General features: G+C 42.8%; 1 protein-coding gene across 3 annotated transcripts in view; it reads left to right on the top strand.

Annotated features, from left to right (window-relative positions):
• Positions 1–26,469, top strand: part of LOC119164825 (hemocytin-like) — a 191,340-nt gene that overhangs the window by 123,263 nt on the left and 41,608 nt on the right. For 2 of the 3 annotated variants that reach the window (XM_075873025.1, XM_075873023.1), the window contains exons 52-62: positions 1,841–1,939; positions 6,170–6,323; positions 7,237–7,344; positions 11,374–11,436; positions 12,478–12,594; positions 13,747–14,006; positions 15,539–15,753; positions 15,901–16,100; positions 17,189–17,374; positions 19,850–20,064; positions 25,831–26,032. In XM_075873025.1, the coding sequence (XP_075729140.1) occupies positions 1,841–1,939; positions 6,170–6,323; positions 7,237–7,344; positions 11,374–11,436; positions 12,478–12,594; positions 13,747–14,006; positions 15,539–15,753; positions 15,901–16,100; positions 17,189–17,374; positions 19,850–20,064; positions 25,831–26,032 (1,819 nt within the window). The remainder of the gene's footprint in view (positions 1–1,840; positions 1,940–6,169; positions 6,324–7,236; positions 7,345–11,373; positions 11,437–12,477; positions 12,595–13,746; positions 14,007–15,538; positions 15,754–15,900; positions 16,101–17,188; positions 17,375–19,849; positions 20,065–25,830; positions 26,033–26,469) is intronic. The other variant, XM_075873024.1, reaches the window with a different exon arrangement.

Genomic DNA, 26,469 nt, shown 5'->3' with positions numbered 1-26,469 from the left:
CACGTCTACAAAAGAATGATAAAACAGCTCTGTCTTCCAAAAAAACATCAAGTTCTTTTCGTTCGTCTCATCAGCCGTCACAATACTACGTAAAGCGCGCAATCAAATAATAAAAGATACTTCTTTGGCCTCTTCGGTTTCCTTAAGGATGCTGATATAGTTCAACCGATGCATGCTGCCAGAACAATAAAAAAATACGCCTAAAACTGATAGTTGCGTGACTTTGTATGTATCTGTATTATAACTTACATTAGCGGGCACAACCGGGGCAAGAAAACGTAGCTGTCGCTTAAAAAAAGGAGTTCATGAAATGCCATGAAGGGGTAGTATATCGGATACCACTAACCTGCGGCAATAGCACAGCCTGACTACCGGATCAATACACGTCTGAAAGAGCACGCTAACTCACGGGAAAAGAAACATTTTCACACTTCCCCGTGTGCTCAGATTCGGGTGCACGTTAAAAAACCCCAGGTGGTCGAAATTTCCGGAGCCCTCCACTACGGCGTCTCTCACAATCATATGGTGTTTTGGGACGTTAAACACCACATATCAATCATGGTCATGGTGAATCATGCCATTGTGATCCCGTGTTTTATGATACAGATAAAGATAAACTAACACGCGAACTTACGGAAACCTTTCATGTATATAGGTGTAGAAATAAATGCATATGTCAACCTTAGGTGGCTCTGACAAATTGGCATTACAGTTTTTCAAGTTTTGTTTAGCCCTATCTTTTTATGTTCGCGTGTCACATCACTTGCACATGCGCTATACTGGTTCCCAGGTACACCTATATGTTTTTTTCAACATTAATTAGTTGAGAGATAGCCGTCGTCTGTCTCTTTCTTGTTCAGTGTTTTGTGCATGCTAAAGAAAGTTGTAGGCTTAATTTCCGTCACTAGAACGATGGCTATGGTAAAACAGTTCTGTTGAAACCCGCAAGACAGAACGAGGTTCATGAAAAGAAAAAAAAATTTTCTCGTGCACCTTGTGTTTTATTTCTTGTTTATTCATTAGATACCCCACAGATGCCAAAGGCTTTTGAGCAGGGGGTTACAGCATTGAATAAAATACATCTTCGTTCCCACTATGTACTTTCTTTTCAGTAAGATTCTTCCACTATTTGATTACCCTAGAAAAAAAAACTAGTTGGCAGACATCTTCGTTTTTGCTTGGTATTGCACGATTTCACATTTATGATCAAGAAGTTTTGAAGTGTTAGTATATCTGTGTAAGTTTTCTTGTTGATTCCCGTTTTATTATAGAAAGCCTATATAGAAATTTTAACCACTGTTTAGAACAATGGTAAGGAACATACTCCCATTCAAACTCAGCTTTCATTGCAGCACAGCTCTTTCTCCTTTTGTGCCATTCCAAAATGAACCTGGCAGCCCTATTTTCTAATTGTTCAAGAACAGCAATGAAGCTAGGTTACTTCGGCGGGGTCTCTCACTGCGCAACGGTATTCTAAGATTGGTCTGACAAGCAGTGTATGTCATTCGTTTTGAATTCCTGTGCGAACATCACAGGTTTCATTGAATGAAGTTCAAAGCTTTGCCAGCTTTGGCGATGACAGTTTTCACCGGAGGTTTCCAAGAACATTCAGATGAAAGTAGCACGTCTAGTACTACACTGTTTAAATTGTACATTGTTCAGGTGGCAAAGCGTTCAGGGCGCAGCTCCAAGGGTAGCTGTCACTGTATTTTGTAAAAAGATAGCCCTTGAAAAGCAGGGTTCCGGAAACACATCTTTCCGTCGGTCATTCTGCAGTAGCACATGTCACATTTGCCAAGCTATGTCACGGTATGAATCTACGACACATCGAATCGTGCAGGTGGGTGGCATACTGGAGACGAGGACATGCCATGAGTGTCAATGCCACCTTGGTGGCCGGTCCAGCTGCCTTCCTAAGACCTGCCCACCCTGCCCCAAGGTACGACAAAATGTTATAACTATAAATTTACATAACACTATTTTTTATTGAGACTATCAGGATGCCACAGAATAATGCTACACAAGTAATACGTGCACCGAACGTGAGGAGACATCGCTCAACGCGGCATGTCACTGGAGCCAATTGTGATTTCTAGAGTTCGCGGATGCAGGAAATGAAAGTATTTAAGCATTGAATAAATATTTAGTATTATTTATGAATATTTAACAGTTTATTGAATAATTAGTTGATTCATTTCATTAACACGCACTATATCTTTTAAGAAAGTCATATACACACATATTGTACCTTCCCATCTCATTACCTGAATGCCATGCAGCAATTCTGATGGTCATTTGAACAAAAGATTACTAACCCACATATTCTAACGCTGTCGCGTTAAAATATGTGGGTTCAGGATCTCTTGTTCACATCTTTTGCTTGATGAATGCAATTGAGGTACTTCTATCGAGCTACTGTGGCTTGTATTCTGCCAGCGAGTTACCCTATCAAAGAAGCTGGCAACTGTTTCAAAAATATTGCCTACCAACTGCTCGAGAAATATTTGAACGTGCTTACCCGATCAGCCAATTTAGAGTTGTTTATCGTACAGGCACGTGCACTTGCACGCTGCAGAAGAATAATTCGCCTACACGTGTCGTGTGAATCCTTAAACTCTTTTTTTCCGGCGGTTTCCAGCTAGTCACTTATTGGTTTCATTGGTTTCATAAGAGAAAAATGTAGGCATACACAGAGTATATGAGACGATATGTATTCGCGATTAGAAAAGGCCGCCGTCGCTATGAGCTTTTGTAACATGTTTTTAAAGTCCTCAGAGAGCACCATGGTTCTAGCAGTGATATAACGCATGAAATTTTTATTCCTGATCACCATCATCATCAGCGGTGGCAGCAGAGCAGATATAATTACTGCTGCGCTAAGGCATTCCATAACATTATTTAGTTTCTCGGTACTACCATAATCTACAATGATCAGCGGAATATTTTTCAATTTGATTATATTTATCACAGGCCTTCCCGCCTCCGGTTTTTTCTGACTACAACAATATGAACTGTACACTAAACAATTAAATGCTACAGTAGTCCACTGAATGCGAGCTCGAACATTTGAGGACTCATTACTCAGCATCATATTGTGCTCGTCGTCAATGTTAACCGCCCTGCAACCGTTCACGAATGTGGAGAGTGATTACCATCCAACAGTTCCACTGAAGACCACATACTATTGAGCACGTGGAAGGACACGGCAGAAGACATATGTTTACTGAGTACTGCATTCATACGCCTCAAACCATTACGCTCATTTTAGAACCCGCAGGTCACGGGATCTAATCCCGGCTACAGCGGCTGCATTTTTGATGGAGGCGTAAATGCTGTAGGCCCAAGTGCTCAGATTTGGGTGCACGTTTAAAAAAACCCGAGGTGGTCGAAATTTCCGGAGCCCTTCACTACGGTGTCTCTCATAATTATATGGTGGTTTTTGGACATTAAACCCCACATATTAATCAATCAATCAATTAATCATGCTTATTCTGAAACTGCCTTCATAGCGAGCTTTTTAATGCATGCTTCACTTATTAGTACGTAGCATCTGCCAAAAGTTGTCAGTCAACAACACTCTCAAAAGTCTTCTAAAGAGGTGCTGACTAAGAAAATTTTCAGTTCTAGTTATCCTGCATCTCAAATGAAATGCCAAGCAAGCTAAGCCCAGAAGAGCATAAAAGTGTGTCGCTAAGCATGAAAGCAATCTGAAAAAAAAATAATTACGGCACGTCTTCGAAAGCTAGTTTCGGTCGCTACAATACCCTGACGTCAAAACACATAGAGTTCTCTGGTTACGTGTTCATTGAAGATTGATGTTTTTACGGCCACACCACAGCATGTTTCTATTGGTGATGAACAAGTGGTCATTCAGAATGTTTCCATGACGCACGGTGCCTGAGGTCACGGCAATTAGCCAGACTGCTGCGTGAAGTCACCATAATACGTACTGAGCCAGACTAGTGTCGATGTTGGTAGATGTGAGACACATTGACTTTCATATTAAAATAAAAAAAATATATCGTATCAGCCTCTGCAGAGCTTCTCACTTGCTTAGCCGTCTCTTTATAAAGAGCATTTGTGCGACAAAGTGAACTCACTTTCGAAAAATGGTGTCAGTATCCCTTGAAACCAAGTAAAAAAAAAACTGCGAGTGAGTGAGATCGCAAAAGAGATTCAAGATGTTATGTTAGCGATCTGCCATTTCTTCTTGCCTTTCCTTCCTTCTTTCCTTCCTTCCTTTCGCTGAACAGAAGCGTGCAAATAGGAATGAAGCAAAAAGAGAGAAAGACAATACAAACGCTGCGTCAGGTTCTCCTCTCTGCAATACGTGTTGGCACACTTCACTTTTTTTTTTTTCAGTCGCGTAGCAAAACATGAGGATGTCAGCTGCAGGAGTTTCGATAATGAAAGAAGAAAATCGTGCATGTTTTACTGCATGTTTCAAGAGTGTTTTTTTTTTTTTAGCACTGTTGTCTAACCACACAGGAGCAGTGAAAGCCAGCCATCGATGATGCAAATGTCAATGCTTGACAACAAAAAAAAAACAGTTTCTCTTAAGGATAACGTTTTGGGTATCCCACCAAACACGAAAATTGACCATTGGCGAATGATGCGAAACGTAATCATGTCGTGATAATGCTACTATAGGACGTTAACTTCAAGTCGCACATGACCGAAATTCATGACTTTATTATGATGCCTTCACGACGTCACTATAAAATCTTCGCCTGACGCCGCTTGATCAAAGACAGGCTGATTCCGGAGGCAGTGCAGTACACCCGACCCCGCAGGCCATGCAACATAAAGCATGTTAGGTGCTGAAAGTTTTCCGAAGGGGGCGCGGGAGAATAAATAAATCGTATGAGAAGAAAAAGATGGCATTCTCCTTCAAGTCGTCTCAGGTGAATCCATAAGAGACTCTGTGAATTTGTCATTGCAGCACTAGCTTTATGGGGTGAAGAGGGTCTTAAATAGCGAAACATTGTAAAAATTTTCATTTTCAGTAATCGCAATTGCGCAATATTTTAACCCGCATTCTGCTATGAAAAAAAAATATTATGTTATGGAAAAATAACATTTCTCTGGCTTAATTATCAGCAGATTAAATTTAAAATGTTTTTTTAACTTGAAACCATTTTCTCTGCTTTGTTATTTTTGTGAAGTGAATCTGTCTAACGGAAGTTCTGAGGAAGTTTGGGCAAACGTACCTAAACAAACTCAGCGTGAATCTCCTTGGCATCACCTGAAGTTCGGGCCAGAGGTTTTCTCATTTTCTTTACTTTGATGCAATTTGGAATATTTTATAACCTTTATACTGCAGCCCAATTTTTCCTTTCCAAGTATGAAATTCATTTTCTGAGAGGAAGGAAGAGTTGTTTTGACATCTAATTTGATTTACCCTGTAGTATGGACCTTTTAGGAAAACCACGTGGCTCTGAATAATGACATTTTCTCTATTAAACAAGCATCATATCCCGCAAAAATGAGCTTGTTACAGTTGGCAAAATAGTCATCACTTCTTTACTGTATATAGTGCCACACTCGTTTGTCAAGTTTTCTCATCGACCGATGACACATGTGAGTGCTGCTTTGCGCAAACCGCGCCGTTGGAATAAAAACCATCGAGGTAATTGTAGAACCTCCCGGTACACAAATACGCGCACAACGTGAGCATTACATATTGTTCTCGAATATACACGACCGCTAGCGATAACACTGGATCATTCGGCGGAACATGTATGAATACCGACATCCATCACCGCTTGTCAGTCGATTGGTGGCCGATGGTGAGTTCGTTGCTATCTGTGTCCTTGCTTATCACTGTAATTTCACTTTCCTTTCACCAGCCGCAAGTTCGGCCTAATGAACACTTTCATCTTGGACCTACAGTCTGCTCCTTTCGTTTACGTCACGGCCCCGTAACAATAGAATACTTGACGTCTATTTGCAGATTTGATGTTTTGATTGAATTATGCACATGTAAGTACTTCAATCTTCATAAAAATAGGATAATAGATAGACCTTTTTAAGCCCTCATTTCTGTTTGAGCGTTGGCATTTGGGCTAGTTGGTTCTGTTAAACAATGTGAAACATTATTCTACTGCTGAACGAAGACACAAACAGACTTAAGTTTACCCCCAGAACTCGGTCCTCTTTCAATGTGCAGGGCCGACCTCAGACGGTGAGCGCGGATTGTTCGTGCGAGTGCGGAAGCTGTCCACAGGACCATCGGCTCTGCCCGACCTCGGGAGAGTGCATCGCCGAAAAGTTCTGGTGCGACGGGGTCGTCCACTGCAACGACGACGAGACGGACTGCGAAAGTATGCTGTCCAACAAATTCGAACCAGATAAATATTTTTTCGAAGGGTTTTGTCTGACGAAGCAATGTTTTTCTTTTTTTTTTTTTTTGAGTAAACGAGATCGCGTGAGACAAGCACGAAGACAGAACGAACAGCATCAGCGCTTGTTTGGCGCGTTTACTTCAAACTATGCAACGCCAACTAGCTGCTCAACGTCTTGCTCTGTTGGCGTGCGGATTGGCCTACAGGTCATGGGTTGACCCGCAGACCGCGGGATCGCATCCCGGCTGCGGCGGCTGCATTTTCGATGGAGACGGAAATGCTGTAGGCCCGTGCCCTTAAATTTGGGTGCATGTTAAAGAACCCCAGGTGATCTAAATTCCCCGAGCCCTCTGATACGGCGTCTCGCATACCTATATGGGGAATTTGGGACGTTAAACCCCGCATATCAATCAATCAGACATTTTTCTTTCTTTTCTCGGACGAGGAGGGGGGGGGCACCTCCACTATTTCAGGGGAAACGAGGGGGGCTGGGCAGGCGGATGTGGTTGTGTGTGTTTTTGTACTCGGTATGTCATGGCAATATATATATATATATATATATATATATATATATATATATATATATATATATATATATATATAGATATATATAGGGGGGGGGGGCGTGGGTTCAGCGTGCCGTCTTCTGGCTACCCCAGCGAGACACAGTAAAGTGTTTGAGAAGCACATACTCGTTCTTCGCCCTCCCGATTTTTACACCTGCATCGCCTGTCCGAAGTGGCAGGGTGGCAGGGGGAAAAAGAATCGTATGCCTTGTCTACCGGCGTGGCCTAGTCATCTCGGTCGGAGAGATCGAAAGGTGATAGGAAACCTTTAACAGGCACTGCTGCATATCGGCAAGCTTTGTACAACACTCTCTCTCTTCCCGCAGGGACCACGACTACATCTCCGTGTCCTCCTCTTCTAAAGAAGTTCTGCGCCAAGGGTGAAACCTTAGTCCTCGTCAGGGATGAACTCGGCTGCGAGCAGTATGCATGCGGTAAGGCCACTGCTCACGCTATCCTCATGTATACGCAAACTTAATGAGAGAGCTTTAGTACACCGGTAACAGTAAACGTAAGAATTTAGCGTTAGCGTTGCATGCTCCAAACTGAGCACGTGCAGAACGCTAACGCAGCACGAACTTTTACGTACGAACGCTATTTCCGGCATATAGTGTTCAACGCTAACGCACGCAAGAAATTTTGTACGTAGGGCAAGATAGCGGTGTCTGTTGAAGCAATAGCAGTCCACTTCGAAGGTTTACAGTCATCAGCCTGCATTGTTAAATTCCTTCACTGCCAAATATTGGTTGTATTTGATTTACATTTGAGTGATGAGGATTCGCCAGCTCTATACTGCCAATAACAGAGCTGCGTTTTCGGGATACACACTTGATTTAGAGTGCAAAAGGCTAAAAAAATTGTCTACAAGATTCACTAATTTTCGGTAGCAAAGCAGAGGTGGCGACGATGTACTCATTAGCTTGCTTCCAAGACAAGGCATATGCGGTCACAAGACAAGCAGAGCCAGGTAGCAGGGGTCATGAAAAATGCTCACTTAAGGCATTTATCGAAGGGGGCGGGATGTGTTTCGGACCGTCAGACGCCACACAAAACCAAACGTGGCATGGAGACGTAGAAATTCTGACTTCAGGTCAATTCGATTTAGTGGCGAACTTGAGGTTTATACAGTGCATATAGTTTTTTTTTTTTATAACTAAATGGCGCCGTAGGTGCTTCCATTTGTGTGAGCGGGAATGCGTTTCTGTAAGCTAAAAGACCACTAATCTACAGTCACCACGTTTTCTTTTTGCGCTAGCTACTTATTTTCTATCACGAAACAAACGAGACACCTTTGTTGTTTCACGGCCTTCCTCTGCCGTATGCGTTTTTTGTTTATTCTTTTGCAGCCCTCAAACCAGTGTTATACCACTCGTCTTTGTACATATCTTTACCTATAGAAAATTTCACTAGTACTATTATTATTATTTGAGAAAGTTTAACGTCCCAGAACTATGACATGGTTATGAGAAAGGCCGTAGTGAACGGCCCCCCAAATGTTCGTTCCTTAAACAGCACCTAAATCTAAGTATATTGGTCTCCTGCATTTTCACCTTCATCGAAACTCCAGCCGCATAGCCTGATTCGACCCCTGCGGCTCAACAGTCGAGCACCATGACCACTGGACTACGACGGCAGATTAAAACTCAACTCAGTGTCTGTGTTCAAACTTCATAAGCACAAATACTCGTAGAAATACAGCTTTTTTCCTGCAATCATCGCAGTACCATGATCTGTGCTGCTTAAATGCTGTAATTTCGGTAGTCTTGTACTTGCCGCGGTGGTCTAGCTGTTGTGATGCCCAGCTGCTGACCCGAAGGTCGCGGGATCGAATCCCGCTCTCGGCGGCCGCATTCTTTGATGAAACATAGAATGCTTGAGAGCCGTGTACTTCAATTTCGGTACACGCTAAACAAGCCTGGCTGGTTAAAATTTCTGAAACCCTTCCCTACGGCGTCTTTACTAATTATATCGTGGTTTCGGGACGTTAAACCCACCGTCAAATTTATTATTATTATTATTATTATTATTATTATTATTATTATTGTTGTTGTTGTTGTTGTTGTTGTTGTTGTTGTTGTTGTTGTTGTTGTTGTTGTTGTTGTTGTTGTTGTTGTTGTTGTTGTTGTTGTTGTTGCATAAAAAGTGAGAGTCATAGTTCACAGTTTGAAAGAAACGTGCTTCTGTCGTGAATGAATGAACTCTTACAAAAAAACAAAAAGGCTATTCAGATTAGCCTTCTCACAGGCTGCTTTGAAGCATTCTGAAGCCATAGCGATAGAAATACGTGCGCACTACACTAATATTGAAAAAGCTCTGACCAAGATGAAACAGGAAACAGGCGGAACACAGAAGAGATGGACCCAGTGTTGACTAACAACGAAAGCTATATTCTGTGCAATGGGGTATATATAGACACACGGATCATGAAATGATGTGCGGGAGAGGAGAAAAGGGACAAGATATCTTACTTGCAACTTTTAGATGCGGAAGCATCTTATACTCGCGCCTTGTAGTGCGCCGTCCGCGCCGTCCGCACCGCTTCTCGAACATTCGACAGCTGACGCGCGCGCATGCGCCATCGCCCACCATCTGTGCCGCGCGCGCTTTTCCTTCGAGAACATTCGACAGCTGACAGCGCATGCGACGTCGCGCCGTCGCCATCTGTGCCGCGCGCGCGCTTCTCCTTCGAGAACATTCGACAGCTGACAGTGCATGCGCCGTCGCGCTGTATATATACTCAAGGTCGGCGCTCGCTCGCTCAGTTGCCGCTCGTCGGTTGGTTTGTACGGCGCGTCGACGTCCAAGGTCGCGGTGAAATGAATTCCAACGAATCCACAAACACAATGATCGACGTCCCTTCGACCAGCGCCGTCCTTTCGCATACGTGTGTACGTGTTCACTCATTTAACACCCCCTCCTACAACCACGTTAACCAATTTAGCCATCGACCCAAGTAAGTCGCAATTTAACACCCCATTTCACAACCACGTTAACCAATTTAGCCATCGACCCAAGTAAGTCGCACTTGAACACCCCGTTAACCAATTATATGCTCCGCATCCTCCTCAGTGTTCCCCCGAGGGAAGCTGCGGGCAATTATTTTCAGCGCATAACATTGGAGAAAAGGACAGAAAGAAAGAAAGAAAGAAAGAAAGAAAGAAAGAAAGAAAGAAAGAAAGAAAGAAAGAAAGAAAGAAAGAAAGAAAGAAAGAAAGAAAGAAAGAAAGAAAGAAAGAAAGAAAGCACGCTGAAAAAAAGGTTCGCAGTGTATGGCCACACGCTAAAACAACTTGTAAATATGACTACGCAACAACTAGCCTCAGTTTCCACTCTTGCAAAATGTATGCTAAGAGTAATCATATGGAAAATGAAAGAACCATCACCCACGTGAAAGATACGCAAGTTACTTGGTAAGGAGTGCCATCGATGGCACACTCACACCAATTTCCCCTTCTTTGTAAATGGCCCCGCCATTGTGGTGTACTGGTTAATGTACTAGGCTGCTGACCTGCAGGTCGTGGTATGAAATCCTGGCTGCGGCGGCCGCATTTTTGATGGAGGCGAAAATGCTGGAAGTCCACGTGCTCAGATTTGGGTGCATGGTAAAGAACCCCAGGTGGTCGACAATTCCGGAGCCCTCCTCTACGGCATCTCTCATAATCATGTGGTGGTTTTGGGACGTTAAACACCACATATCTTTGTAAATGCAATATGCGCTGTATGTTTCGCGTGCTCATTTGTCACTATAGTGGTTAATTACTCTGCACTGATCAAATATATCATTACAGCAGCACATTAAGCTATGCGACGACGTGCCAACGGAATTTTGCATTAAATTTTGGTGTTCTATGAGGCGGTCATTTACAAAACGCTCAGCTTGGCCGATATAGCAACGACTATTTGAGAGCAGAATTTTGTACACCCCGTTGTAGCAGCATTCAACAAACGTATATTCGCTTGTTTTTTATCACAGCGCTTCTCACCAAAGAATTCGCGCATCTTTCATGTGGGTGATGGGTTCTTTTTAATTTTTTTCTTATGATTACGTAAAATTGTTACTGGATACCTTAGTTATGTTTTCGTTCACCTTTATTTCTTCAAATTGAAACTGCAATTGTTAACATTTCCAATACTTCCCTTGGAATTATTATCTGTTACTTCTCACTATTACTGTTTCTGACAAATGAAGCAGTCCCTTAAATGTACATAGTGTTCCTTCATTAGTAGATGCGTTGTAAATGTTCTGCTCTCTTTCACATCCTTTCATGATCAGTGTGTGTGTGTACTTCCTTCGTACGGGATAAGGCTTTGGTTGTATGTCAGCGCTTGGTCCCTTGTCTTTATTCTGTGTTTTGCACTGTTTCCTCGAGTATGTAGCAACCGGCCCAGATAAGTACTTCAGTGCTGCTTGTGATCGTCGCCCCCTATCTCAGCAGCAGTCTCACTTGCTCAAACAGACGAAGACGGTAATCTCTATGTTTCAGAGTCCGGTGTCCCGCCGCCTGCAATCGCTGCGCCCCCAGTCGGTAAGTGTCCCTTCGCCATTCACCGAATAGGCCTCCTCGGCTACTAATCTTGGAGAATTATAGCTTGCCCGTAACGACCCATCGTTAAGAGATTACTTGTTAACCATAGCTGCGTACAGCAGTAATGAAGCTGGTGGTGGCTCCTCGTGATAATTTCTCCAACTACAATCTGAAATACTTTTCGCTGCGTAAGTGTTCTCATCGAAGAAGAATAAGTAAGGAACTGCACATGTGTCATTACGCACTTACCAACTCTTCAAACAAGCAGTTACGAATAATGTGGTATATCAGTGCAGTGTTTGCTCTCCGTGACGTCTGGTTAGACGTTGACGAATCGAGTGACGAGGGATGCCGCTGAAGCAGACCTTTTTGGAAGAGTTTCTCACCAATACGTTGTTTCCAAATTTACAATTTTGTATGTGGTCTAATACAAAAAATGAGGATATATAATTATTATTCCAGGCAACTTGGAGAACAACGATGATAGTCCTACGAGGACCATAGGACCATAGGAGCAGCGTTCACTATTATAATGTTATACAACGTACTGACATTCAATTTTCTATACTAGCGGGGACGTGATTTGACTAAAACATATACGAAATTATTTTGCAAAGGCACACTACCGACCACATGGTTTGAGTACGACATTTAAGAAATCATCGGCAGACCTTCAGTTGGCATAATAACCAAACTTATGCCTGCCGGTGAAGTAGCCACGAAATTTACAGGTGTTTTTGTGCATTAGTGAAGAACCAGGGCCTCGCTAGAGCTGGTATAGGGCCACATTGCTTCCTCTCCTCTTAATTAACCATGTCCCAGAGTGAATACGAAACTGGGGCATGCATGTGAACGATGCTTACGTGAGAAGTAGTTGGCTAACTGCGAATAAGACCGTCAATTCGCTTCTTGTTGCATTTGTTGTCGCTTCAGAAGAAACTGCTTCCGTTTAACCAGTATAAGAAGATGAATTACTTGTAAGTCTATGTTATTAACTACTGGTATGTAATGGTCATGTACTGTTTGCGCGCACGTTTTCAGTCGAGTCTGAGTGCGAGCTGGTTGGTCACCACTTCAAGACTTTCGACGGCAGCCACTTCGACTACAGCTACTGCAACCACGTGATCGTCCGCAACGCCGGAAACATCAGCATTTCTGGTAAATCTCAAGTGGCGTGTTTTTTCTCGCTGCATTTTTGGTTAAAATGCAGCATTGAGCCCTGAGTTTGCACTTACGTTTCACGTAAATGCGTCCAGATTAGTGACGGCCATTTTTGTGTTATTTTTTGTTTCGCTATGTGAACGAACTTTGTGAATATCCGGTAATTTAAATGCCTTGACTGATTTAAATAAACTCTCTTTGGGCGCATATTTATGTGATTGTTTCCCTCCTTTGGGCTTCACGTAGTCTACTACCATTGAAAAGGAGTAGCCGGTGCTATATAACAGCGCTAACATGCCCTAAACGACATATAATTTCAAAGATATCGAATACAAAACAGTTGGCGCCAATCAGGCGAGTTCACCGCCAGTCTTACGCCACTCTGGCAGTCATATTGCTTCGCAAAAACATCAATAAGTCACGAAATAACATCATTTCGCTTGTGAACACACACTTGTGTTTTAATTTTAATTTCGCCAGTAGGTTCATTGCTGACTGTATACAGTATCAACTTGCGTAAAACGTGAGTGACCCGTGAAAAAATATGTATGTCAGCCAAATAGAACTCATTCTTCCGTACACGCTTGATCTCGTTGCACTAATGTGTTACAAGATAAAATTGAAAAGGTGTGGGTGTAAGATAACCTCGTTTTATGTCTTTTGTTCACGCACATCTCCTAAGCGATTAAGAGTCAGCGAATTGCTCTTTTGTAAAGACAGCATTTAATTTGACAGGTCAAGGAAACACTGCTAAACGAGCCTACAAAGTGGCTTGTCACCTTAATCATAGTGTTCTTGCCGTTCTCATAATTTTTATCTTTCAGGCAGGGACTGAAATATATCAATTCGGTATATTTTATGCATGATTGTCTTTCATTCCTACTGCTTTGCAAACTTGCAACGGGGTCGGGACGTCGTCAATCTCTCAAGCTTTTAGGGCTGTACTCTTCTTATCAAGATGAAATTAATTGATTGATTGATTGACTAAACAATTATTTGATCAATCAATTTATTGATATTTGAGTGTTCCTCATATGAAAATCGTGTAGCCTAAGGCAGGGTAACATTGCCAAAGCTGAATAATCAGTTAATTAAAGAACGCTTCAGTGATATCTTCGGCTGTCCTTATACTCCGCTCTTGTTTAACAGTGCAGAGAAGCTGCGCGCTTGAAGACGAGACGACGTGCCCCAAGCGAGTGACGATTGAGCAGCTGAGCCATCGCATTGTGCTGGGCACGGACTTGTCGGTTCGAGTGGATGAGTTCGAGTACACCGCCAAGCAGCTGCCCCTGCTGGCTGAGCGCATTCCGGAGTTCGAGATCATGAACATTGGCGAGCAGATCTACTTCCGCTCCCGAGTCTACAGCATCGAACTGAAGCTGGATGTTCGGGGACGAGTTGGCGTAAAGGTAAGCCCCGCGCCGATCATGCCCGATGTCGAAAAAGCGCGCTTCTTTTGATGTACTACAGCCACGTCCGTGTCTTTGCTCTGCGGGGTGACACCTTGTGGCAGTTGCGGGTTCTGACTTGGTGGGGCTAATAGCATGCATGGCCCAACCGACATGCTCACCCGCTTTGCATGAGCGGCAGCGTTGAAAGGTGCCCTTGCTTAGCCGTAGATGCCCTCTCCCCCAGAGTGCTTTCGGCATCTCGATTCCAAAAGATGACGCATTTTGACTGGTAACACGTGTCAGGCGCGTGTTAACGTAACCTTCACGTAATTGCGATTGCAATATATTTTGTTATTTTGGTGTTCTAGCACCAAGAGAGAGAGAAATAAACGTTTATTTATAAACAGCGTTCCGAGCGAGGCCCGGTATTGTGCACCCTAAGGTGGGAGGGTCCCCTAGTCCGGAAACGCTCTGGCTTTGACTGCCCTCTTGACCCTGGCGACGAGTTGTCGCTGGTCTTCCAGGTCCTCGAGGACGAGCTTGGCCTCCCACGTTTCCATTAGGTGGTCGTCGTTTGTACTTGGGGCTTGGTCCCGCTCCAGTTGCACGTCGTGGTTTGCATGGCACTGGCATTCCAGGAGCAAGTGTGCCAGGGTGTCTGGTACGCTGCAGAGCGAGAACATGTAGCTATGTGTCGTTGGGTAGAGGTGGTACATTAATGTGCCATGTATGTAATTATTGCTTTGTAGGCGTCTGAAAATCACGCTCTCTTCTTTGGTTAGTCTTGGATGGGGTGGATGGTACATCCATCGTTCCAGTTTGTAGTGTTGAAGTAGTGACGAGTGGGTGTTTTCTACTACTTCCATATCTGCAGCCACGGATCGGGTAGCACCAAGCTGAAAATGTTAACTCTTTGGCGACCGATGACGACTATGCTCGTCATCAACAAAAATTGGTTCCGCACAAAACCAATGAAAACTATACTCGACATATTGCGTTTCTTGACAATAGATGACCCAGTTGTTCGCGGTAAGACATTTTTGTGTCAGCTTTTATTTGTCACTTTTAAATCTATTGCCTTGCGGTGAAACCATCTTCAACTTCTCTTTTTGTACGTGATTAGAGAAATAAAGCAGTGCGACTGAACCAATAGAATGATACCGTTTTATAAATAAAAAAAGAAAAGTATGCGAAGTGCGTGAAAAAAAAATGAGATTTTGGCTAGTTTTTTTTTTCAGCCACGAAAGGGTTAACTATTTTGGTGCCAGAAATTCAACCACACAAGTGGGAAGAAATCAACAGATGATTGCATTTGGTAAAACAGTTGCATTTGGCTAACTGTCACTGTACGGCAAATGTAAGATAATGTCGTAATAAAACCGCTGAGCTACGAATTTAAGATGCATATATTTCTAGTTTGACAGTAAATACAAGTGCATACGTTCAGTTTATGTATGTCTTAGTTTCTCATATTTCACAGTTATAGAGGCGCATTCGTCAAACCCCTCGCTATGTGACTATTTCATTCATTTCCACCTTTCTTAAATCAGGTGAGCACATCGTTGAACGGCACCCTGGCTGGCCTCTGCGGATTTTTCAACGGGGAACCCTCCGACGACTTTCTGACGCCATCCGGAAGTCAAGCACCGAGTGTTGCAGAATTTGGCAACAGTTGGCCCACTCCCGGTGCTGGGGAGGAGTGCCGCCCTCTGGAATGCCCAAAAGAAGCCCTGATTGCAGCTGCCGCCATCTGCAACAAGCTTAGGTAATTAAAATCGTTTTACGTTAAACGTTAAGAACTCAGTTAAAGTGGGTCGGAATTTTCGGAGCCCTTCATTATGCTCTCTAATAACCACATCGGGGTTTTGGGACGTTAAACCCCATCGATTATTATTATCGCTCGTTCATGCAGGGAGGAGCCCTTGTCCGTGTGTCCAGGGCTGGACACGCAGCTTTCCAACTGCCTCAGCGCCACGTGCGAGTGTCTTCAGCGTGGGAACTCCACCAGCGAGTCTGAGTGTGCCTGCGAGGCCTACCTGGATGCGGTCACCCACTGCGACATTGAGAACCGCGACGAGACGCTGAAGGGATGGCGCCTGCGACACGGATGTGGTGGGCAAACAGCCTCGCTATTACTTCTATTTTTTTTTCTTAATCATAGAAGCGCGACACCATCACCCAAAGCTGGACGAGCCGGCTACAGCCATTAGGAAAACATGCCCGAAGCAGACTCAACAAACAACACAAAATGGAAAAAGCTGAAACCCATCCATATTGTTGTTTCTTGATGGTTCTCGCGTTTTTTTTTTTTTTTTGCAAAAAACAAGTCTCAGAAAATTGAACAAAGAAAGTCCTTCATCAATTTCTAACTAGGAGACAGCGGATCAAAGCATCCACCTCCACACCTCCATAGACACCACTAGATTGAAAGGTTTCTACTCCGCTAAATCTATTGCTTGAGTGAGCTGGTTCATGATTAAAATGTACGGTTTGTGGAAAAGGTGTTTGGCGATTTAGAGTACTTGATACTCTACTATGGGAGAGCATAAAGCCATCCCCCGTTACGTAAGATCCATTGAAATGTGTTTAGAAAATGTGTTTAACGATTTTGAGTACTTTGCACTCAACTATGGGAGAGCAGTGAGCCGTCCCGATCAGGATACACTAGATTGATTAGCGCAAGGAGAGACGGAACACTGCAGAAGGAACACACACAGCGCTCGCTGACTAATTAACAAACGTACCCATATAACTACACTCTTTACAGAGCTGACAGCAGTCAGCCAACAGTGACCCAAGACTTTGTCTACAAGAGGTTTATGTGTCCACTCCAAAATACTTGATAGAAACGATGTTTGTTTTTTCCAAGGTAACTCTTCGCTTCCAGAAGCACCATTAAACTAACATTTCAAAGAGCAGTGACTAGTTGTTTCTGAGAACAAGTGATGCCCCGAAATAAGCAATGAACAGTGTTTTAACGTATAATATAATCAACATGTGAATTATTTATTCACACACTGCCTTGATGAGAAGTGTAACCATCGGTGGAACATGCACGGCTTGAGATGCAGTTTAAATGAAGGAAAAATGTAGTTATGATGTGTATTCGCCTCCAGTCGCCAGACTGATTTTTGTTTAGGTTTTAGTGACGTGGTGGGAAAATGTTGATTATTATGGCTTTTTTTTTTCACATCGTACAGTGCCCGATTGTCCACCAGAGATGCAGTGGCTCGACTGTGGACCTGAATGCCAGCTGACGTGCCAGAACTTTTTGAGTGGTGAAGTTGGCTGTGCCAGCAAGAAGTCCTGCAATCCCGGCTGCTTCTGTCCACCGGGAACTGTGCTTGACGGCGACATATGCAGGAATCCCGATGAATGCGCTGACAGTATGTGGCCCAATCTTGTTTTGTGTCTCCAGCTAAATTAAATCTTATTAGTATTATTATAGTTAATTTTCTGATATCATCGGCGCGCAAGCTCTCATAAGAGAGTAACCTATGGATGTTTGTTGCGCAGCCTATTTCGCTTGCTATCACCAGAACTGCTTATTGGTAGCAGCAGGCCTATAATAGCTTATTCATTCGCAAACGAAGCAAGTTCGTCAGACTCTAATCAGGAGGTAAACTGGTGTGCGAGTGTTAACCTCTGTTGATGGCGAGTATTGAACTCTCTTTTTGCTGCCTGTTGGTGTAACATACCACGTGATTTTATTACAAGCCATCAGACACTCTCCATCTTCCCAATTTTCGCAAACAATGTCCTGAAGGAGCACAACAGCCTTCCGCACCAGACATCATTGGCATAAAAGAATTCAGTCAGTCATATTTATTTCGAATTGTCATGTTTCTCTGTGCAGCCCTACATCCAAACGCCCCATAACGCTTACAACGAAATAAAAAAAACTGAAATACCCTTCGTGAACGCATGACATGTTCTAGTGACTAATACAAAATAAAAAATAAGAGTTTGTTTAAAAAATTGCAACTTTGTACTGAAACTACGTGGTAAAGCATCACAGTTATACTTTCCAGTAAGATTAGTGCACTCCATCTCGTAAGCAGGACCATATTTGAAATAATTTTTCACCTCCCCGCCCGCTCATTTTCTGCTTCCTTTGTTCTTTCCTAGTCAAAATAAACCTAAAGCATTAACCTCGTTGAATGTCTTGTCACAAAAAAAAACTTTACGCTTGTTCCACGCTTGTGTGTTTTACGCTTGCGTGAGCTCCACCATCAATCGTACAAGGAAGGAAAATAGAGGGAAAAGAAAGGCAGGGAGGTTAACCAGCCTATAGGCAGCTGGTTTGCTACCCTGCGCATGGGAGGGGGATGGGGGAGATGAAAGATAGAGAGCAGAGAGGGAAGAGAGAAACCGCACATTCGGCAGCACACGCGCGCACACTCAGTCATAGTCCAGTCTTGTCTTTCGCGGTGAGTGACATTGCTGTTACAGTCGCTTGTTCAAATCTGTGTCGCGTAGGAATTTCAACAGAGCTTTCGTCGCCTTCTGTTGCAATGTCTTCTCTCGGGCAATAGACAGAATAGTGTCCACAGACATTTGGCTGTTGTCGATGCGCGCAAAAGTGGACGCCAGTGACTGTCTCTGGATTTCATACAACAGACAGTCACACAGGATGTGGTGTAGCGTCTCTTCGCAATGACAGGCATCGCAAAGAACGTTGTCGGCCATTCCTATGACAAAGGAATAAGATTTTGTAAATGCCACTCCTAGCCATAAGCGATGAAGAAGGGTGGCTTCTCTTCGGTCGAGTCCAGTGTGCATGCGGAGAGCCATCAAAGGGGACAGGTGGTGTTGACGATTCGTATCGATGCTTGGTGGGCACCATAGTGAAAACGTGATTTCACGCGCAAGTCGTCGAAGATTACTGGCAGCATCGGTCCGCGAAAATGGTATGGCTTCTCGTGTTCCTTCAAGGGCTGCCCGCGCGGCAGTATCGGCATGTTCGTTCCCTATGATGCCGCAGTGACTTGGCAGCCATTGAAGCGTCACATGATGCCCTTTCTCGTGTGAAGTGTGGAGAAGGCATCGAATTTCGAAAACAAGCTGTTCGTATGGCCCGCGACGCAGTGCTGAGAGCACAGATTGTAGGGCAGCCCTTGAGTCGCTGAAAATCGACCATTGTACAAGCAACGTGTCCGGTTATCAGCAATCAGACTTGTGTATTTATAAGTAAAGCGCACGAATGGCTCTTCGCATCTGTACTCATGCATTTTTTCCCAGTTAGTTCATAATTCAAAAGAAACTTGTTGGTGAGGAACGACGCCCCTCATCGACAATGTTCTACGTCGCCTACACGAACTCAATAATAGAACATACTATTTTTAGCGGGAACACCACAGGAAACTGTCCTTCCTTCACAGCACCAAGAGAAAAATGACAAATGTGTTGGATAGACTTGACCATTGCTCATTGTCAAAAGAAAACGCTTAAGGACACTGCCCGAAACTATCCTCTTCACGGAAAGCTATGAGAGCGTTGTTGCGTTTCTCTCACACAACAAGTCTCAAAGACAGACTTTAGGCAGTGTTTTTCATCGCATTTTTGTTCTTTTTTTCCTCTCTATTCATTTTTGTAGCATCTTTCATATAACATTTATTCCCCTTTCCCCCGCACAGCGTAGCCCGCTGCTCAAAAACTGGCTAACATTCCTGTCCTTCCGTTCCTATTTACCTCCTCCTCCTCGTATAAAAGGTTAAGCTCAGGCCTAGTGTCTTGTTTTTTTTACATTTTTATTAATATATTGTGCATGAAAAAACCTAGCTAGCTTCTATCTCTCCCTCTTGCTCGCTCACTAATTCTCTCTCACTCTCTCACTCTCGTTCTCTCGCACGTCCCTGCAGAGGTATGCACGGGCTACGGTGACCCGACCATCGAAACGTTCGACGGTTGGAAGTTCCAGCTGCAGTCGAGTGGCCACTTCGACTTGGTCTCGGACTCCGAGGGACGATTCACCGTGGATGGTGTGACCGGGAAGTGCGAAGAGCGGCTCACCTGCATCGTGGGACTGAACGTGGAACACAAGAGCCACGTGGCACGCATCAGAAGGCAAAAACCGGTAAAGCACAAAAATTTCATTATTATTATTATTATTATTATTATTATTATTATTATTATTATTATTATTATTATTATTATTATTATTATTATTATTATTATTATTATTATTATTATTATTATTATTATTATTGATTGATTTGTGGGGTTTAACGTTTCAAAACCACCATTTGATTATGAGAGACGCCTTAGTGGAGGGCTCCGGAAATTTCGACCACCTGGGGTTCTTTAACGTGCACCCAAATCTGAGTACACGGGCCTACAACATTTCCGCCTCCATCGGAAATGCAGCCGCCACAGCCGGGATTTGATCCCGCGACCTGCGGGTCAGCAGCCGAGTACCATAGCCACTAGACCACCGTAACGGGGCATTATTATTATTATTATTATTATTATTATTATTATTATTATTATTATTATTATTATTATTATTATTATTATTATTATTATTATTATTATTATTATTATTATTATTATTATTATTATTATTATTATTATTATTATTTATCTATCTGAATACATAGAAAGCAAGAACACACAGGGGAATTGGGGAGAGGAACTGTCTGACAACCGCCACATAGAGGGGCACAATGGTTCCTTCGGAAAGAGGAAAAAAACGGGGGACATAGGAGGAAAGAAAGAGGAAACAAAGAAAAAGAAACCAGGCGTCAAAATTGTCACATAGAAAAATGTCTACAAACGCGGGGCCAAACTGGCTGTCTTTAAGAAAGTTAGTAGGGCCCTGTGGGCCTTCTCCCGCCTAGCAGCACATCCTCCCGCGAACAGGCAATGATCGATGGTCGTGCACGTAAGCCCAGTAACTTGATATTCCTTTATGAACAGTTCTCATCGCATAACGAATGCGGGAGGCTTTAAAAGTAGGTGTTCTGGTGCTTCACAGGAGCCACGTTATGCACATAAGGGACGACCCAGACGTCCTTCACTCAGTTACTTGCCGCACGCTTACGCAGACGGCACGCGTACTTTCTGGACTTCTCTATCCCTCTCCTCGTCCTTTTTTTTTGTGCTGCTTCAAGGTTTACAGAAGCTGAGCCAACCCACGTAAGTCAACAGGCTGTTCCTGTTACATAACACATTCAACGACCTTTGTAACAAAACTTTTGGGTAGATTTGGGACAAACACTGAATAGTGGTTCCCATTGTGGTAGATAATCGCTTTTCATTAAGTAGATACGAAATGAACCTTTGGACGCGTATTTATTCCTTTATCTATGAGTTAATGAGTGCGTGAATTCAGTAATTCAGCATTGCTAAGCAAACATTATCACTAATAAAAAAATACTGGCATAACCTTTCATGTATGTAGAACGCGTTTTAGCGTCTCAATGACGCATATATATATTTATGCTATTGATTGGGTTTCTGCCTTACAAAAACACAAGCATCCACGCATGACTTTTATGCTGTTTTACAAAGTTTAACACAGCGCATTATGCAGCTTGCCTCACATCACGATCATCATAAATGACGTTTGAGTCCCTATAAATCCTTTTGACCACTGGTAATGCCACAAAGCCACCGAGCTGCTCCAACAAAAGAGCAGCAAAAAGACTGGAAGCAAAGAAAAGTATAGGTCCATCGTTCTAAACCAAATCTCACTCTCTAGTTAACTTCTTATTGGCTCAAACTACTCGCAAAATATATTTCCGCGCACTCAGTTCTTGATGCTCTTGTTTATTTCTTCGAGCAATCACACCTGGAGACTAAGATGTTTCCCCCCATAACTATACTTGTTGTGGCAAAGCACGCTTTACAAAAAGATGTTTTTTTTTTTTTGAAGGCTCTTAATAAAATAATAGAAACAACACTATATGAGAGGCAAAAAGCACACAGAAAGGGGAGTCGCTTAGTCATAGTGTGATAGCCCTCCAAATTTCAAGGCTTTTTGATAGCTGCTTCCATATTTGAGCCCAGTCATCTTTTGCACACTAACGCAACGGACTCCTAACTGTATTATTTGGCACCATGATCGAAAAGCGTTACGTACTCTGCAAAGATCGTATCAATGTGCACGACGACGGCACAGTCGTCGTGCACAAGTATAGGGCCGAATAGAGATACGATATGATGCTAATTGAGATATATGACAAGGCAACAAGAATACGGGCAATGACAATACTTGTTCGGCTGTATCACATTTTCGATGACATAACAAGGACTTGAAAGACCCGTACATTGATTAAACATTTCCCACGAAGGCACTCACAAAAAGAGTTTGTGGGAGTGGCCAGGTGTCTCCTATGATTCTTGTGGTGCAGATTTGAAGCAATTTGGAGTGGCTACTTAATTGCGCTGTGCAATACTCAAGACTGGAAAGCTAATGAAGGAGTATGCGACCAAGTAAAAGCAACAGCATGAACTTACGTCTCTAATCTCTCAAGAAAACGACAACGCTGTTTCAACACTAGTTACGTAATACGTCGACCCTCCGAAATGGGTACTGTGAGACAGAAGCTTGAACAGGTGGCGAGAGGTATTCCACGAATGTATCGGTAAATATTTTTTTTTTCAAATGTGTGATGGTTATTATAAAGCTACCTGGGAATATACAGAAACGTAAGAGCAAATGTATGAAAAGGGAGGTCAGAAGGAATGCGTCAGCAACTCTTCACTCGCGCGTGATGGGCTTGGCCATTAGTTTGCCGCAAGGCAGTGCACGCGTTTTATTGTGGTCTGGGCCACGTCTAAAACGGTCGTTTGTAGCAGCTCCACGTAACCTCTTCAAAGTAGCGTCAGTGCCACAAAGCTTAATGCGATGACCTCTCCTCTGTTAGCGGAGTATGTCGCTCTGGTTTTATACAGCATGTTTAGTTCAGGACAGCGAGTGCCGGTCTTAAGCTAGAGCACGAGCACTGTGGAAATAGCGTATTATGTAAGTAGAGCACGATTGCGTAATGAGTAGAAAGCTGAGGTATGTTAGGTTGAAGAAACAGACAGCAGTAAATAATGCTGCTGGGAGATAAATGCAAAATTAATGGCTGAAACCTACGAAAAAATGGCTGGAAAACGTAAAAAATGACAGCTGAATGAAAATGCTTAAAACCATTTTCACTGTATATTTTCCCCAGTGTAACCAGTATGTCTATTGTTCGATTAATTTTTCTTACTACCATGTATATTCCTTATTAAAGTTCAGTTCATTTGAATTCTGATAGAGTATTCCTTTAGATAGCTTTTTCTCTATAACTTCCACAGCGCAAAAAAAGATATGTTTACAAAAAACAAATATGTAGAACCAATCGAAAAAACACAGAGCAAGTTCAAGCTTTTTCGATGCCTACTTGTGGAAATTGACCATGTAAGGCACACATTCAGCATTTTATTGCTCCCAAACATTCTTCTTGCGCAATTTCTTGGACCATCACGTTACAAGCACATTAAACGCGTACTTATATGTGTACGTCCAGCTTCTTTAAATATGTGATACTATGGTAGTTTTGCATACGCTTCCCCTTGTGATACAGGTGTATATAAATAGCGGCTGATTTATTAATATGTGGGGTTCAATGTCCCAAAACCCTTATGAGAGACGCCGTAGTGAAGAGCTTCGGAAATTTCGACCACCTGGGGTTCTTTAACGTGCACCCAAATCTGAGCACACGGGCCTACAACATTTCCGCTTCCATCTGAAACGCAGCCGCCGCAGCCGGGATTCAAGCCCGCGACCTGCGGGTCAGCAGCCGAGTGCCTTAGCCCCTAGACCACCCCGACGGGGTTATAAACAGTGGTGCAATACGTGGATATTTCTAATGCGATTAGGGCAGATGCTGATTAGGCTCGATGTGAATTATGTGCTGCTGGTTTTGCTTCATTACTCGAGTTAGCACGGGCGCCCACCATGGTTGTTCTGTTCTTGTGATGCTCTACGGCTGATCGGAAGGTCGCGGGACCGTATTCTGGCCACAAGGGCTGCATTCAATGCAGGCGAAATGTGACCTGTTTGGTTAGATTTGGGCACATGTTGAATAAATAACACCAGATGGTCAACATTTTCGGAGTGCTCCACCATGACGCCCTTCATACTCATTTCGGGGTTTCGGGACATTAAACTCCAGCAACTATACCGCAGCAACACACGTGAGATAGCGGAGGCATACCACATGGCAAAGTATAATAGCCCCTGTTTAAGTCAGCTGTTGGTGTCACTATCGGAACAAAAGATACTTCTCAATGGTCCGTCATAAGCTTGTGTTTTGTTCTCGTTTTGTATTGTAAAAAAGCTTGCTAAGGCATGTGGAGTGCTTTGAAAATTCCAAGCTATAGTTTCTCCAGAAGTTAAACTCCTCATTTATAATGCTTTATTTCACTCGCACATCAATTACTGTACCCTCGTCTGGGGAAACACCAAGTAAAAGAACAAATTAAAATTGATCAGGCTACAGAAGAAGGCAATACGACGTATCGCAGGTGTTCCATACGACGCTCATACATCAACAATATTTACAACATATACCGTGCTCCAAGTAGAACAACTGTACAATTTCAATCTCTTTGCTAAATACAAACATGGTTTGAAAAGTAAAACCAAATTTCTGACACTGTGTCAGCTCAAAGACTCCCCCGCAACACCTTACAACATAAGGAAAAGAGACACAAGGCAAATACCGTTTTCGCTAACGAACTACGGCCTTAACAGTCTTAAGCATATCATGCCAAACTTTTTTAATCACCTAAACAACAGAGGCATTACGCCTTATACGCTGACAAAGAAGCAGTGGAAAGAATATTTAATTAGCAACCCCAGAGAGTCTGCGAATGTGATCAATTAAACTCGAGTTCATTTTCACTATGTATTATTTTATAGTATCTTATTCAATTTGATAATTCGCTTGAATAGAAGTGCATTTTGGCCTTTTCATCTGCACATGTACAAACATGAACTGTTTCATGTATTTGTGTTTTCGTTATGCCTACTGTTTCAAGGTAGTGTTTCTTATATATATATAAATTATATTCTTTTGTATTCTTTCTTGCTTTGTTCTCCCTTATTATGCTGCATTCTTTCAGTGTTTGCGATATTACATTATGTCTGCAGTTGTAGTTTGCTGCCAAATTTGTTGATATTTTACTTGCTTGCGTTATGCGTTCTTGTACTTTTTTTGTTTTACTTGCTTGTATTTTATTTCTTTTTGTTACATCACCTCGTGTCAGCGGCCAATCTGCTCAGGGTGAGGAATCCCGTCAAGCTGCTTTTTCGCAGCTTTTAATTTCTGTCCTTGCACCTTTTTCACTTTTTAATCTGATTTACATTTTGTTTTGTGTTGACTATTACCATTGTACGAAAACATTTAATCACTGTACTTTAACATGATTGCTGAAAAATATTGCTAAATAAACTGAAACTGAAACTGAAACTGAAACTGAATATATATAAGAATTTTTCAAATACAGTCTTTCATAATTAAAAATTAAAAGCACACCAAAAAACGGACGAACAGAAGAGGCTGACAAGGACAGCGCTTGCCAACTGACCCAACTTGCCATCTTGCTAAAATCTTTCAGATGTTAAACCAGCACTTGTCCAGTTATTTTTTTTTGTGCCTTGTCTGCATTTGTGCTACTCAACAGTGAGTTATTATAGTGTTGACGCGGACATTAGTGGGGAATTTTATGTTTTGATGAAGCACCTAAGAAAATCTCCTTAATCCGCTTTTTTTTTTCATACTTTACCTATGTGTACGTGGTCGGACATTTCATCCATTTGTTCACACTGCCTTTATCTGATAATTAACCGGTGAACTTTCAGGCGGTAATCGACGGCAACGAGTACGAAGCGAAGGACCTGCCGTGGAACGGTGACGGTCTCACCGTGTTTGCGATGCCCGGACAGGTGACCGTCGTTCTTTTCCGGGAGTTGGGCGTACAGGTGCGCTACAACGAGATAAGCGCTGCTTTCTCCATCCACGTACCTTCCAAGAACTTCTTCAACAGGACTGAGGGTCTCTGCGGTAAGTGTTGAGATGGCGACAATGTCAATCACTTAACATTACATGATAATGTTCTTGTGCGTAGAGCTGTGGACAATGCGATTTCTGTTGCATGGACAGCTGCTACGTATTTTATCTAAAGGATGGTATGTGCAAAAAACTGACACAAAGAAACATGACATCACGAACGCCAAGCACAAAAAAGAAGTCAATACATCACAAACACTGTGTCCATGTTTACATGCCCAGACTCTCAGAATGAACGCTTATCAACAAGCTCAGCTATCAGTTATCCTAATACGTATCACTATCATATCACGTAAACCTAGGTGGTGTTCTCATGCATGTGCTCATTCTTATTATGAATAAATTGTCATTACCGTTTTTATGCTGCCATTTACCTCAGTGGATCTATTTCTCCTTATTTCTCCCAATTTATATCTTCAATTTGGAACTAT

Source organism: Rhipicephalus microplus, chromosome 9, assembly GCF_043290135.1.
Source record: "Rhipicephalus microplus isolate Deutch F79 chromosome 9, USDA_Rmic, whole genome shotgun sequence".
Classification (NCBI taxonomy): domain Eukaryota; kingdom Metazoa; phylum Arthropoda; class Arachnida; order Ixodida; family Ixodidae; genus Rhipicephalus; species Rhipicephalus microplus.
This window is presented reverse-complemented; position numbering and strand designations above follow the sequence as displayed.